The sequence below is a fragment of the Bactrocera neohumeralis genome, chromosome 3 (assembly GCF_024586455.1).
Source record: "Bactrocera neohumeralis isolate Rockhampton chromosome 3, APGP_CSIRO_Bneo_wtdbg2-racon-allhic-juicebox.fasta_v2, whole genome shotgun sequence".
In the NCBI taxonomy this organism is placed as follows: Eukaryota; Metazoa; Arthropoda; class Insecta; order Diptera; family Tephritidae; genus Bactrocera; species Bactrocera neohumeralis.
The window spans coordinates 28,305,310-28,320,264 of record NC_065920.1 but is presented as its reverse complement, the minus strand read 5'-3'; the positions used below and the strand labels follow the sequence as shown (position 1 = coordinate 28,320,264).

At 40.9% G+C, this 14,955-nt stretch overlaps 1 protein-coding gene across 2 annotated transcripts; it reads right to left on the bottom strand.

Moving 5' to 3' along the window:
- Positions 1–2,879: 2,879 nt before the first annotated feature.
- On the bottom strand, positions 2,880–14,477 carry LOC126753260 (collagen alpha-1(IV) chain). Of its 2 annotated transcripts, none has more exons than XM_050464533.1 (9): positions 14,465–14,477; positions 13,697–13,786; positions 9,103–9,151; positions 8,083–9,030; positions 7,516–8,012; positions 6,006–7,456; positions 4,944–5,912; positions 3,743–4,887; positions 2,880–3,662 (listed from the first exon to the last, which is right to left on the bottom strand). In XM_050464533.1, the coding sequence occupies exons 2-9, from the start codon at positions 13,717–13,719 to the stop codon at positions 3,402–3,404; spliced, it is 5,343 nt and encodes a 1,780-aa protein (XP_050320490.1). In that variant the 5' UTR covers positions 13,720–13,786; positions 14,465–14,477; the 3' UTR covers positions 2,880–3,401. The 2 variants fall into 2 exon arrangements, with proteins under 2 accessions (XP_050320490.1, XP_050320488.1); XM_050464531.1 differs by lacking the exon at positions 14,465–14,477 and adding an exon at positions 13,977–14,447.
- Positions 14,478–14,955: the final 478 nt, after the last annotated feature.

Sequence of the window (14,955 nt, the reverse complement as noted above, 5' to 3'; positions counted from 1 at the left end):
TGGCTCCGCAAAGCTCAATTAACAAATAATTTCCAAAATACTTTCGTTTGAAGAGCAAAAGATTATATGTATTTGCATTACCATTGAAGCTTGTAACCCCTTACCATAAGTGTTTGTTCATTGCTTGATAAGATACAAGCGTACTTATCTAGACGATAGTAGAATTGTGCTTAAATAGGCTCGATCCAGTGATCAATGCATCAGTGTTATTGCTTCTACAAGTGAAAAGACATGAAGACAATCACTGTTATCTCCGTTGCTTTGTGCAGCTTTGTGCTGTTTCACTCTACCTTAGCTCTTCCTCTCGACGATTCAGAAAACTCACAGGGAGATCTTGTTGTCATCGACTTGGTGCCCTTTGAACAACCCGAGGAAAATCGCGACATTACCATCGATGCGGCTATTCAATCGAATGCTCATGTCGAAGTTCCTGGATCGGTTGCCGAGGATTTACTAAAAGCTATGATCGAAGCTTTTCAACAGATAAAGGTGTCTAAAGAGGTTGCTGTTCAAGTCCAAGTATCCGTGCCAGACGATAAACCAGTTGGCGAAGAGAATGAACCGCAAAGCCGCAGTGGTGGAATTTCATGTAGTCTAGGTGGAGCTCTCTGTAGTTCGCACTGTCTTTTTTTGGGACATATCAGGGGAGGATACTGCAATTCCAGAAAAGTCTGCGTTTGCCGTTAAAAAGGAAAAATGAATTTGATCTATTATCGCGTGGAAAGAAAATTAGTTGCTACCTACAGGTGTTTGTATGGACTTTAACTGGCTTTCCATAACAAATTGTAATTGATTTTAATGAAATATTAGTATTTTCAAAGCATTTTTATTTTGTTTTAACATTTTTAATACACATTTCACAGTTTTGAGGTATCCCGTTGTTGTAAGGAGGTTGAAGTAGTAGATGCTGTTCACTCCACCTTTACTAACCAATTTTCAGAATAACATCCTTCAAGAGGATCTGTATGCCGATGATTGTAGAAACTCGTGAAACAAAATGAAAAACAAGGTCAACAAGGTATCGAAGTTCGGTCAATTAGGACGTGTCTACAACTATATGTAACTGATTCAATCTCAAAATTGGAATGATTAGTATGTAACATGATAGGCATCTATATTTTCTTTAAATTTTCGTGGGACCGATCGCTCGTTCAGTCGCTGTAGGCGCTCCTAACCAATATATTCCATTCTGAAGCCCTCTCAGATAACTGTTTTGAACAATTGCACTAAATCGTTTCTTTTATTACGAACTACTGTTAGTTGGGAAATGACGGAGTAGTGTTAACAGATACCCTTTAACGTCCACCCATTAACCGGGATTTACATTTGCATTAATTAATGTTGGACAAACGGGAGAGGAGGCAGGACCAATCGGCCCAATGACCCATAAATAACAGGTCATAAGCCCATTCTTCATTATATGTATATCCGAAACATTGCTCCAACTCATAAAAGTGTATTCTTGTGCCCAAAATAGATAAAAATGGGCGAAAACTTGACCTAGCCCCCAAAGTTGTGTCTGGAAAGTCATAGGACTGAGTCGATTTAAAAAAAAAATGTTTGAACCCACTTTTACAATTCTTTAAAAACTTCCAAAGAGGCTCCTTCCGGGGGCCACATCTGAGCTGTAGTGTGGCTGCGGAAGCATTGGGATGCCGGCCTTGGTTATGTAGCTGTTCACAAAAAAGGCAGTGTGAGTCGGGGCGTTGTCGTGGTGCAACTGTCGGCTGCGATGTCTTGTCGAACCCGATTGACCCTTCGCTTGAATCTCTTGAGGACTTCCACGTAATGCTTGGCGTTGACGGTTTGTCCAGCAGGAACAAATTTATAGTGGACGATGACTTTGATGTCAAAAAAGACAATGAGCATCGTTTTCACTTTGAATTTGCTCATTCTTCCGGTCTTTACCAGCGACCTCTTCCCGGCCTTTTAAAAAGGCCTGATGATACCGAAATACATCACTTCTTGCTTAAGCAACATCTGGGTAAGCCTGCTTGATTATATCAAACGTCTCTGCCGCAGATTAACTGAGTTTCACACAGAATTTAAACGCGTACCTCTGCTCTAACGAATGCTGCATTTTCGGCTTGCACCACTCACAGAAACACGTCGCGCAAAAATGTTTGTCCTGACTCTCCAGGTGCTCAGAGACAACTGACCAGCTGCTCCTTCGTTAGCTAGGAACGTCCTCTACCGAATCCAGTCGGTGCGCGCACGCTCCGAAGTACAGTCACGGCGGAAGAAAATCAGTCCTATTGCTTTCCAGACAAATCCTGTATAGCTAAAATCAGGGTTTTCGATAATCCGGCTGTCTTTTCTCCATATGATTGGTGATTGTATGTGTGGTACCTTGATAAAACTTGGGAATATTGTTTTAATATATGGCATGTTGGTAGCATGCGTAGTAATAGATAAAATCAGATCAATACTACTCCCAACTCCCGTTTACTACATTTAATAATTTTCATTTTTCTAACAATTCCTATGCCGAATTTGTCAGCCAGTGTGTGAGTTATACGTTTCCGATCCTCTTGTTGACCCCGAACTTAGCCCTTCCTTACTTCTTTTTGAAATACACTTTAAACATGATCATGCTTCTATATCTATACATATATTCTTTGGTGTTCGAGCCACCCATTATAAAGACAATCAAGCTGATGGCGTTGCGTTGGAAGTGGGCGTCACTATATTCTAATCATATTATATTCTATATGCTGCATAATCTTACTTAAACGTAAAGTTTTTGGGATAGCAGCTAGTAAATCTGTTTTTTGCGAATTAGTCGATCGATTTGAAAACATTTTAAGATCCCAATTTATTTAGAAATTTTGTGTAAAAATATTGTATATGTTGCCTAAAATCTTGATTTAATTGATATATTCGTTATTTGTGTTTCGTTTTATTATTTTTTTCATACAAATATACAGTTTATTAGATGGCTACTACACATATTACATATTTAGTTATGCTTATTTTTTTCATTCGCTTATATTTTACATGCTAATATTACAATTAAAAAACAAGAAGCTTTAAACTTTTGAAACTTCATAGTTTAGTGGCAATGGCAGATTTTTTGTGTTCATTTTTGTTTATATAAACATTATAATTAACACTTGGGCAAGTACTTTTCGACTACATGTTATTATCGCTAGAAACTACAATGTGACCGTCATGTTGAAGATGAGCATTTTCTAGTACTCGTTATCTGGGTATAAAGGTATTTTAAGGAATTCATAGCAAGGGTTTTTTTGTGTTCTAGGATTATTTTAAATTGGATAAAATATTTCGTTTGATTTTGTCGATTTTTGAGTGTAGGGTTTCATAAAGTTACTCAATAAAATTTACTTTAGTTATATAATGGTATATAGCTTTTGGGGAAGAACAAGATTAAGAACTGCTGCTTATGTTGAATTTTTTATACAAACTGTACATCTAGATACTCGTTGCAGCAAATTGCCAGCCTTGAGTGTTTGCATTGCGGGGCGTTGGAACTGTTCGTTGTTCTCAACTGTGACTAACCAAAAACTGGTCATGGTTTCGTAGAAATGGCAGTGACCCTTAGCGCCATTACATTCGATGAATGGTGTGGCGCGGAAATCTTCCAAACATGAACCGGGCGATGCTAGTGCTTGACCACCGCCGCCATTACCAACAGCAGTGTGCTAAAATTGAAGTAGAGAAGAGAAAGTTGGATATGTTTATAAGAAAATATGATAAGTATTGGTGGAGCAGTAAAAATTACCATTACAAAACTGTAGCCTATCCATAGGCTTTCCCATCCGTTGGGACAATCTGGAATGGTTAAAGATTGGCTATGTACAGCGATTACATTCGCAGGTGCCTCGCAGACCACGCAACGCGATATGTATTTGCTGATCTCATTGTTGTTGATGGGCATCATCGGTATTGGTGCGGATGTTGAAAGCCAGAACGTTTTATCGTTTCTCGAAGCGTAATTGCATATGTTGTTCTGACCACATGACATTACTGGCAGTGTAGAGAAGCGACGCACGCACGAGCCGGCTGAGCCGAGCTCTTGGTTGTGAGCATAATCGTTACCATCTACATATAACATTGAGTAACCGGTCCATAGTTCAATTTGGCCGCTGGGACAACGTGGTATCTCTTCGGATTGACTGTGTTTAACAAGTAATATGCCAGTCAGGTAATCTTGTGCCGCTGTGCATGCCGCACCGGCTTGACCTTGTGGTCCAGGTTGACCAGGAGCTCCATCGCGTCCTGGTAGACCAGCCAAACCTCTATCACCTTTTGGTCCGGGACGTCCTGTTTGACCAATTAGACCAGTCATACCGATTTCACCTTTCTCGCCTCGTTCACCCTGTAGACCAGTTAAACCACGTGGACCAGGTGGCCCACGTTCTCCTTTTTGTCCGTCATATCCGGGTTGACCTGGTTCTCCTTTAGGACCTGGTGGTGGCACTAAGCCGGGTTCACCCTTTTGACCAGGTGCTCCAGGTATACCATCGCGTCCATCTCGACCCTTAGGTCCAGTCAAACCTTTCTCACCAGGTGCTCCTACTGGTCCAGGTATTCCATCTAAACCTGGGTAGCCGCGATCACCTTTCATTCCATTGCGACCTACTAAGCCTTGCGGACCAGGCATACCTCGTTCGCCTTTGTCTCCCTTTTGTCCTTCAAAACCAGCCAAGCCTCGTTCACCTTTCGGACCAGGGAAGCCCATGTCACCTTTTTGACCATTTTGACCAGGTAAGCCATCAGCACCGTCACGACCGGGCACTCCCATGACTCCTCGATCTCCCTTAGGACCTGATGGGCCCACTGGCCCAGGTAAACCAATTAAACCGGGCACACCTGCGAGACCAGGTAGACCCTTTTCGCCCTTCTGACCAGGTACACCAGGAGCTCCTACAAATAATTTTATTTTAATTTACCTACGAATCGTACAGTTTATATTTCGTTACCTTCGCGTCCGTTTCTTCCAGATGTTCCAGACAGACCCTTTTCTCCTTTGATTGCTGGTCCAGGTGCACCAGGTTCACCAATAAGACCTTGATCACCTTTTAGTCCTGGAGCGCCATTCAAACCAGGCATACCCACTGCACCAGTTAAGCCGCGCTCTCCCTTTTGACCAATTAAGCCAGGTAAACCTTGATTACCTTTGGGACCCACAGGACCTTGCAAGCCTGCAACTCCGAATTCACCCATTTCTCCTTTATCACCTTTAATTGTAATTGGCACTGCATCACGTCCATTTTGTCCTGGGAAACCTCTTTCACCCTTGAGACCGGGGGCTCCAGCTAGACCGGGATAACCAGTAGCACCTTTATCACCTTTAATACCTTCTACACCTATGGGACCAGTATCTCCCTTGTCTCCTTTTGCGCCAGTATAGCCAATTGGACCAGGTGCACCTGGCTCACCAGGTCTTCCTTCCAAACCAGGAGCTCCTATGGCACCTGGTAATCCCATTTCACCTTTATCACCTTTTTGTCCATTTAAGCCATTGAAGCCAGCATTGCCTTTTTCTCCAGGTTCACCATTAAGTCCGTCGATACCATCGCGACCACGATCTCCTTTATCACCCTTCGCTCCAGGAAGTCCGTGAATGGGTATACCAGGGAAGCCTTTCTCGCCAGGAAATCCGGCTGCACCAGGACGACCTTCTTCGCCTCGCAAGCCAGGTAAGCCAGGTTCTCCCTTTTGTCCTTTTTCAGCCGCATCACCAGGTAATCCTTGAGGACCATCGAAACCAGGCGCGCCTGTGGAACCTTTTTCTCCATCGAAACCAGGACGGCCATCAGTTCCAGGAGGTCCTTGCGGGCCAATATCACCTTTAGAGCCCATTAAACCAGGTGCTCCTGGAGGTCCTCTAGGCCCAGTTGCACCATCATTGCCAGATAAACCAACTTCGCCCTTGTCTCCCTTCATACCTGATAGGAAATAAATAGATTTTTTACAAAAATGTATCTATGTATATACTGTACAAAAGTATTTAATTTCTAAATTTAGAAGAAAACACCTACCAGGAATGCCCTCTGGACCAGGAGAACCACGCTTTCCTGGGGATCCAGGAGCGCCTGTAAAGCCTTTAGGTCCATCATTTCCAGGTGCTCCACGTTCACCCTTAATTCCAGGCATACCAACATAACCTGGATTTCCAGGTTCTCCTTTAGCTCCATCACGACCTTGAACTCCATCTACACCAGGTTTTCCGGGGGGTCCAGGAGGTCCATTAGGTCCAAGTGGTCCCGTGTCACCCTTAGGACCAACAGGTCCAGTCTGTCCCGTCGGTCCAGGCAAGCCCGCATCACCTTTATCACCAGGATAACCAATCGCTCCATCCGGACCTCGAGGCCCAATTGGACCAGAAATACCACGATCGCCTTTTTCACCAGACAGACCATCACGTCCTCGTGGACCAGGTGGACCAGCCAGAGCTATACCTTGTTCACCCTTTTGACCGCGCTCTCCATTTCGTCCAGGGGGTCCTCTTAGACCATCTTTGCCAGGGTTACCAGGGGCACCCATAGCTCCAGGATTACCCTTTTCACCACGAGGGCCAGTCAAACCGCGTGGACCCACAGGTCCTACTGGGCCTTGTGGACCTCTCTCACCTTTCTGTCCTTGATCTCCTTGATCTCCTGTATCGCCAATTGGACCCATTGGTCCTGGCATTCCTGGTGCTCCTCGGTCACCTTTGTTCCCTTTAGCTGGTACTGTCAATGCGTCAGCGTCACAAGTTCCCGGGTCACCCTTCTGTCCAGGGTAGCCTCCAGTTCCCTTGTCTCCCTTAATTCCGTCACGACCTGGTCGGCCTGGTTCGCCCTTAATGTCGATACCGGGAAGACCATCAATTCCGTCGCGACCGGGATTACCAGGGGTACCATCTGTACCAGGTTGGCCAGCGTAACCCTTATCACCCTTAGCACCTATTTCGCCTTTGGAACCACTTATTCCAGGCAAACCCGCCTCACCACGGTCACCCTTCAATCCAACTGGACCAGGGTAACCTCTATCTCCTTTTTCTCCTTTCTCACCCTTTACAAGACTTAAGTCGATTATAGCATCTTTACCCGCAGGTCCTTCGGGACCAGGTAAACCATCTCTGCCATCTTCACCTTTTAAGCCGGGTGGTCCATCTTTACCAGGAATTCCATCAGCACCCCGTTCTCCAGGCGCACCAGTAGCACCAGGAGGACCACGCAAACCGGGTTCACCAGGCAAACCATCTAAACCGTGATCACCCTTATCTCCTTTGAAGCCGGCAGGACATTGTGAGCATTTTCCTCCCGCATCTCCTTTTGGACCCATATCTCCCTTCAGTCCGGGACTACCAGGTCGTCCTTGGTCACCTTTTTGACCAGGCGCCCCAGCGCGACCTGGAGATCCAGGTCGTCCATATTTAGAATCACCTGGTGCTCCAGCATTTCCTTTGAAGCCCCGTTCTCCCTTTTGTCCTTTAAGACCGGGAATACTGGATTGAATAATAAGAATTTATTTCTAAGTTTGAAAAATCCAAAGTTGTGTACTTACCCGGGAATACCATCATCACCTTTAGGACCCATTTCACCAATTCCAGGAAATCCGGGTTCACCTTTTTGACCTTCTGGACCTGGTGGACCAGTGTGCCCCATAGGACCAACGGGACCTGATGGACCTGTTCGACCGGCATTACCTTTTTCTCCTTTCTCTCCAGGAGGTCCTTCAACACCAGGACGGCCAGGTAAACCTAGGCCGCCCTTTGGGCCAGGGTAACCTTGTGGACCAGGAAGGCCATCAACACCATCCAACCCTTTAGGACCGGGGGCACCAGTATAACCTCGGGGACCTTTAGGGCCCGGTGCACCAGGGGAGCCTCGGCCACCACCAGGAGGACCTGGAGGACCAAGTAATCCACGTTCACCAGCTTTTCCAGGACGTCCAGGTTCACCTTTGTAACCAGGTTTGCCAGGCAAACCGTTTAAGCCAGTCTCACCGCGATCACCTTTCTGGCCTGTTGGACCAGGAGGACCGAAATTTCCTTGTCGTCCCTAAAAACGCGAAAAAAAAATTTTCCGTATTGCTAAATATTCGCTATAAGCACAGCTTTTAAAAACTTACTCTTCCACCAGGACCACCGGGTAAACCTTTTTCACCTTTCGAACCGTCTCGTCCCATGTCTCCTTTTAATCCGGTTTCACCTTTCTTGCCAGGTAAACCTGGTTCGCCTTTTTCACCTCTCTCACCCTTTTCCCCTATAATGCTTTTCTCACCGGTTGAAGGTTTCACAGAAGCTGGTTCACCCTTTTCACCTTTATCACCCTTTTTACCGGGCTGTGGTGGTGCAAAACATGGCGCACCTTTGTCACCTTTTATACCACGATCACCGCGTGGACCTGATGGACCATATGGACCAGTATCACCACGATCACCTTTAGGACCCTGTTGACCTTCGGGACCAGGATTGCCCGAACGACCAGCAAAACCGGGTTCTCCCTTTTCACCTTTAGCGTAATCTCCATTTTCTTTTGCCGGCTCACCTTTCTCACCCTTAACACCTGGCTGACCAGGATAACCGCGTGGACCGGGCATTCCGCTAAGACCTGGCAGACCAGTAAGTCCATCTTGACCATCACAACCATCTTTACCAGGAGCACCCGTAGCACCGGGATTACCAGAAATACCTTGTACACCAGGTACACCAGGCATACCAGGAATACCGGGTACACCGCGTTCGCCCTTGTAACCGCGTGGACCTAATGGACCGGGATCGCCTTTTTGTCCTTTATCGCCAGGTGGGCCTTCAGGTCCTGGATATCCAGACATACCTTTAGGACCGGGTGGACCCGCTTCACCAGGGAAACCTCGATTACCCTTTTCAGCAAAACATTTCGGAATGCAACCCACTGTGCCGGATGTACAATTTCTTGGCGGTCCGTTTCGATTTGTTCCTACGGTATCTATTATCGCATAGCTGTCATCAATCGGTGTACGCGGAGGCGTCGATTCATCTCTATAATGTTTTGGTGGACTATAAATTGCACCAGTATCGGCAGTTTTCCAAAATTGCTAAATCAATACAAATGACATAACATACAGAAATCAGAAAATGTTTTATGCACAAATAATAATTTTTCCTACCGCATTCGCGCCTAGTAACGCTCCTGCTATCGTAGCGGCAAAAATAAGCCTAAAAGAAGAACGTTCAGATGGTTAATTAAAGAAAACAGCGGCTTAGTAGAAGTAATCGTATACATTACGGATATAGTTACATATAGCACATGGCTCATGACGTTTAAGAGGGAATAACAAAAAAAATATAATATTCATATATATTCCTCTAAGGAAGTATTGAGTGGAATTTTTAAATACTGAAGTTGCATTGTATTCTTATTCTCTGGCAGCATGCCGGCTCTAACACCTCGAACTAATCGGGCTATATATGTACGTACATACATATAACCAAATGATCAGAATGATATAACGAGTTGAATTCCAAATATCTCTCTATCCATCTGCTCGTATAAGCCAATAACTGAGTATACCAACCTCCAGTTTAGAACGGAATAAAAACAAACCATTTCCACGCCCATAAAATACCGTTCCCACGACAGTCGGGTCTACGCAACCGGAATGGACCCAGATTTCATCTGAATTGGTATAAAACATTACAGTCAATCAAATCTTATATCGCAGGAACTACTTAACCAATATTAACAAAAATATTGAGATAAATAGGTTTTAATTAAAATATCGGAAAAAAATTGGTTCAAAGATTGTCTTCATTTCAAACGTAATAATTTCCGTGTTCTAGCAAACTTTATGCTGAGCTTTATTCTTCTTCTTCTTCTTAATTGGCGTAGACACCGCTTACGCGATTATAGCCGAGTTAACAACAGCGCGCCAGTCGTTTCTTCTTTTCGCTGCGTGGCGCCAATTGGATATTCCAAGCGAAGCCAGGTCCTTCTCCACTTGGTCCTTCCAACGGAGTGGAGGTCTTCCTCTTCCTCTGCTTCCCCCGGCGGGTACTGCGTCGAATACTTTCAGAGCTGGAGTGTTTTCATCCATCCGGACAACATGACCTAGCCAGCGTAGCCGCTGTCTTTTAATTCGCTGAACTATGTCAATGTAGAAGTTCACGTGTCATGTGTAGAAGTTCACGCAAGTGAGGAAAGTTCTCTGATCGCCATTCACTTGGGAGTGGCCAGAAACGATTCTTTTACACATGGCTCAAGCAGCTCACTACTTCCGGTCTTTGACCAAGTATCCTCTGGGTAGCCTAAGAACATCCGTTCGAAGGCGAGCTAAAGTGAGAAGGCGAAACATTCCCTACAAGGGTTGTGCGCTGGGCTTGGAACCCGCCACGTAAAAAAACAATACCAATGAAAACTTGAGCTTTATTCTGGTTTCACAAAAACAACACTTGTAAATATATAGTATATAGAGGTAATAAGAGATACCTAGATCCTCGTAAAGGATTTATATGTATATTCCCACCTCCCATACAAAAGGCACCTAACAACTCTGATCCGTAAATGGTCAAAATCAATTCATATTTTCCATAGCCTATTTTGGTCTGTTACTGGGTACCCTTCTCACATATGGCTTGATGTTATCGCAATACTTAAATCCAACTGAATAACCACAAGCTACGAATTATAGCCGACTATTCGATCAATTTTAATTAAATTTAATGCAAAACATTGTCATTGTTATATATATATATATAAATGATAAGGTTAACGAGAAAAGTTGAAATCGGGAAAGTATATGTATGTCCGTCCGTCCGTGAAAGCTGTAACTGTAGTAAAAATTGAGATATCTTGATGAATCTTGGTATCCGGCTTCCTTAGTACAAAAAAATTACGAGTTCATAGATGGGCGGAGATGCGTGCCACAGCCACACCCATAAAGCACTATTAACCGAAAACCAATAAAGTGCCATAACTAAGCACTAAATTAAGATATAAAACTTTAATTTGGCACAGGGGATCGCAGTAACAAGAGCCACGTGGCTTGGCCCGCCCTCTAATAAGTTTAATTTACACATCTTCTAAAGCTACAACAACCATAAAATTAATAAAATTTGAACGATGGACGTTTCGAACATCCGGCTGACTTCACTCCAGGTGATTGGTGATTTTATGTAAGGTACCTTAAAGAAACCTAGGGAACATTTTTTTAGTATATGGCATGCTAATAGTTAATAGATAAAATCGGGTCGATGCTACCCCAACTCCCACATACTATATAAAATGATTTTCGTTTTTCTAACAAACCTTTTGCCGAATATGTCGGTCAGTGTATGAGTTATATATAGTATATGCATATATAAATTGCTTGGATTCCGATCCTTAAGGTAATTCCTTGGCTTTTATTCCTGCAAGTTGCAAGAGTATAATATGTTCAGTTGCACCCGAACTTAGCCCCTCCTTACTTGTCATATAAACACTTTATATATGATCTGAGCATGCGATAATATGTGCTGGAGTAGGGAAACTCAGAACATAAAGATTTCATATGGAAATCCATGTTATGCTTTGCATGAATTTTAAGGTCTCTTGTGAAATAGTTTCGATGAATCAGTTACAGAATAACACTGGAAGTAGATACCAATAACTTCGAATTTGGGTATAGTTTCGCCTACTTATGCATTAGCTTTACAAATAATGTCAGGCTTGAATTTAAAGTATCGCCAATGAATACTTTATAAGTGTTTCATATGCCCATCCTTCTATACTGGTTTGGGTCTGCCATTGGCTGGCGAGGGGTGACCACTAATAGTAAAAACGCTGATCGTAACAGAAATAAAAACAGGACATATTTAGGCAAAATAACATAACACTTAAGCAAAAGCTTTAAAATTATTAAAGAAAGCTTTCAGCTTTCATATTCGAACAAAATTAAACAGTGTAAAGACTAACACCAAGGCTTGTGTGATTTGTGTAGACCTCTCCATATGTGTGCGAGTGGAAGCCGAAACACAAACATATGTGAATATCTCATGTACATAAATGATCAGAAGAGCGTATTGCTTTGTTGTAGGCAATGAGATGAATATCGGGTTTATTGAAAGAGAATTAAACGAAGAGATATGTACATTTAAGAGACTTTATTGTGCCGAACGACTAGTCACAGACGTGTTAACAGTAAAATTCGCAAACATAATATATTTCAATTTTCCTAAGTGCTAAAAGGCGATTGAGTACAAAAATTATGCGAAATATGGTTTTATTTGAATGGTAAGCCTGTGAAACGTTTCTAAAACTCGGAATGTTTTCAACCTTTGCTGAAAAATTGTAAAAATGCGTAAGCCTAAATTTCGTCCCCCAATACGTGTATTAGTTGCATTTTTTCGATTTTGAGTACTAAAAAATTTATGAATTTATTATTTCTTGGTATTCGTTAAGTTAAGCGAGTTTCAGGTCTAAATGTTGAGCAGATAAGCAGTGCTTTGCGTTTACAAAAATCTTCATAGCAAAACAAAGGTGCTTAAGATTTCGATTCACATTTTTAATTATATTAGCCTGCAACAGAAACATTACAGCGCACATTTGTCTAATGAAGATCTAGACGACGGGCTTACTTGTGAGCGTTTCTAACCGGATGTATCGATAATCAGACGTCTGTTTAAGATTTAACGCCAGCAAGTTAAGTTTTTGAAATCAATTGTAACGACATAAGTTATTTGAGTTTAAATTAATAAAAAAAAATACTAATAATAAAATTAAAAATATTTTTTTGTTTAATTTTTTTTTATGTAATTCGCGTTATGCCGACGGAATTTCAATTTCGAGAGGAATGAAATTATTTTGTAAAATGCGCTTAGAAATCTATTTATGTTGGATAATATAGAAAATATTATGTTTAAGATATATTTATTATAAAGGTACATATCGTCACCTGAAATGCAAAATAACGTAACAACATTTTCGGAAATTTACAATGGCATGAATTAAACACGACATAAAATGGACCATAAGTGAAAAACATTTTTAATATTGGTTAAAACTGGTTTATATATGTATGCGCGCAGAACCTGAAAATGTTGAACATATGTAATATTATGTTTGTATTTTGAAGTAGTGAATCATAATCAATAAGGCACTCAATTTCGAATTTCTTGATGATACGTTATTTTGCATTTCAGGTGACGATATGTACATAATTTTATTTTTTTTTTATAAAATAAGGTTTTCATGCTAAAATATTATTAAAAAATTCATTTTATGAAGAAAATATTAAATTAATTCTTTATATTTAAAACATATTTTCAATTTATTTGATTTTATTTTATTTTATTTTATTTTATTTTATTTTATTTTATTTTATTTTATTTTATTTTTTTATTTTATTTATTTTATTTTATTTTATTTTATTTTATTTTATTTTATTTTATTTTATTTTATTTTATTTTATTTTATTTTATTTTATTTTATTTTATTTTATTTTATTTTATTTTATTTCATTTTATTTTATTTTATTTTATTTTATTTTATTTTATTTTATTTTATTTTATTTTATTTTATTTTATTTTATTTTATTTCATTTTATTTTATTTTATTTTATTTGATTTTATTATATTTTCTATTTTACAAATTTTTTTATTCAATATTTATGAGCTATAATATTATATATACACATTTTTTCCCATGCGCAAAATATTCGCAGTTATTACTTAAAAATTAGCAACCAGTATTTGTAGTAACTTAGACAGGGCTAAGTTGGCACTTACCGCTTCCAGTGGGGCTCCATCATGCCCAACGCTCAATGCACGCGCTCCTTTCTCACTTTATCCAACTTTTTTAATTAAATAGTCAACAGCCTTAAAAAATAATATAAACATTTATAAAATTTACGAAAAACAAAAATTAATAAAAAATTATTTAACAAATTTTTTTAATTAAGCAAACAACACAAGAAGCACAGTACAATTTACAAATAATTTTTAGGCACATTTTTCCAATTGAACACTTGTAGATGGTATTAATTTTTTATAAAAAATAATTATTTACTTTTTAATCGTTGCCACTTAGTTCAGTTCGTAGATTTAATTAAAAGTAATAATAAAGTAAAAAACAACTAAATATAAAAAAGTCCACGTATTTATTTATCGTTTATTAAACATTCATTTATTTGGCTAATATTATTTTTTTTTTTCGTTTAACTACATAACGAACGGAATAGGAAACACGAAACTATTCAAAATTAAAAAAAATAAGGCGAATTTATTCTGCCTTAAACCCCATCAACCCTGGCGCGTTGTGCGGGTACGACGGGCTTCCTAAAGCGATCTAACACTATGGATCGTCTGGAGCGGACTGAATGCTCGACTTGCCGACGCAGCTAGACGAGCATAATTCCCGCAAACGCAGCAAACACCAACACCAACACCAATACAAACAACCACAAGTGAAGAAACAAAACACAAGAAAGAATAAATGTACGACAAATGAAGACACAAAGTGCCAGTGGCGCACCAGAGCTAGAAGCAGCCACTTACTTTAGAAGGCAACACTCGACTAATTATAGTATAACTTCCAGCCAACGGCAAACGTCCACCAGCTGCCCGCCAACCAAGATGCCACATACTCAATCACATCGTACGCTAAATACGGTATATGTACGATAATGCTGCGCATATGTGTGTGTCCACACGGGATTGACAGCATAATATGTGTGAGAGCCGCAGTTCACACGGACTGTACGAGGAGATGGAGAGCTGCGCCAGTAAGTGATAAGCTTTATTCACGATCAGCTTTTCATAAGTACATGTACACCACATACAAAAGATGTGCGCTCGGCTAAACCGATTGTGCCAGACCATTGGTTGGCGCATTATGTTTGCGCCGATCTTGCGACATGCCACCCATTCATGACAGCACCGACGTGCCGGCATATCCGTCGTGTGCAAATATATGTATATGCATAGATGCTTGGTATACACCACTACATTGAATATGTTATGTAGTTACATATACATGACATATATAC

What these genes read in the sequence shown, in the direction of transcription:
- LOC126753260 (XM_050464533.1), bottom strand. Translation starts at nt 13,719, where the DNA reads ATGATGGAGCCCCACTGGAAGCG. An exon ending in ATGGAGCCCCACTGGAAGCG is followed by an intron (nt 9,152 to 13,696) that starts GTAAGTGCCAAC and finishes TTCTTCTTTTAG; the next exon opens with GCTTATTTTTGCCGCTACGA. An exon ending in TAGGCTACAGTTTTGTAATG is followed by an intron (nt 3,663 to 3,742) that starts GTAATTTTTACT and finishes CTTCAATTTTAG; the next exon opens with CACACTGCTGTTGGTAATGG.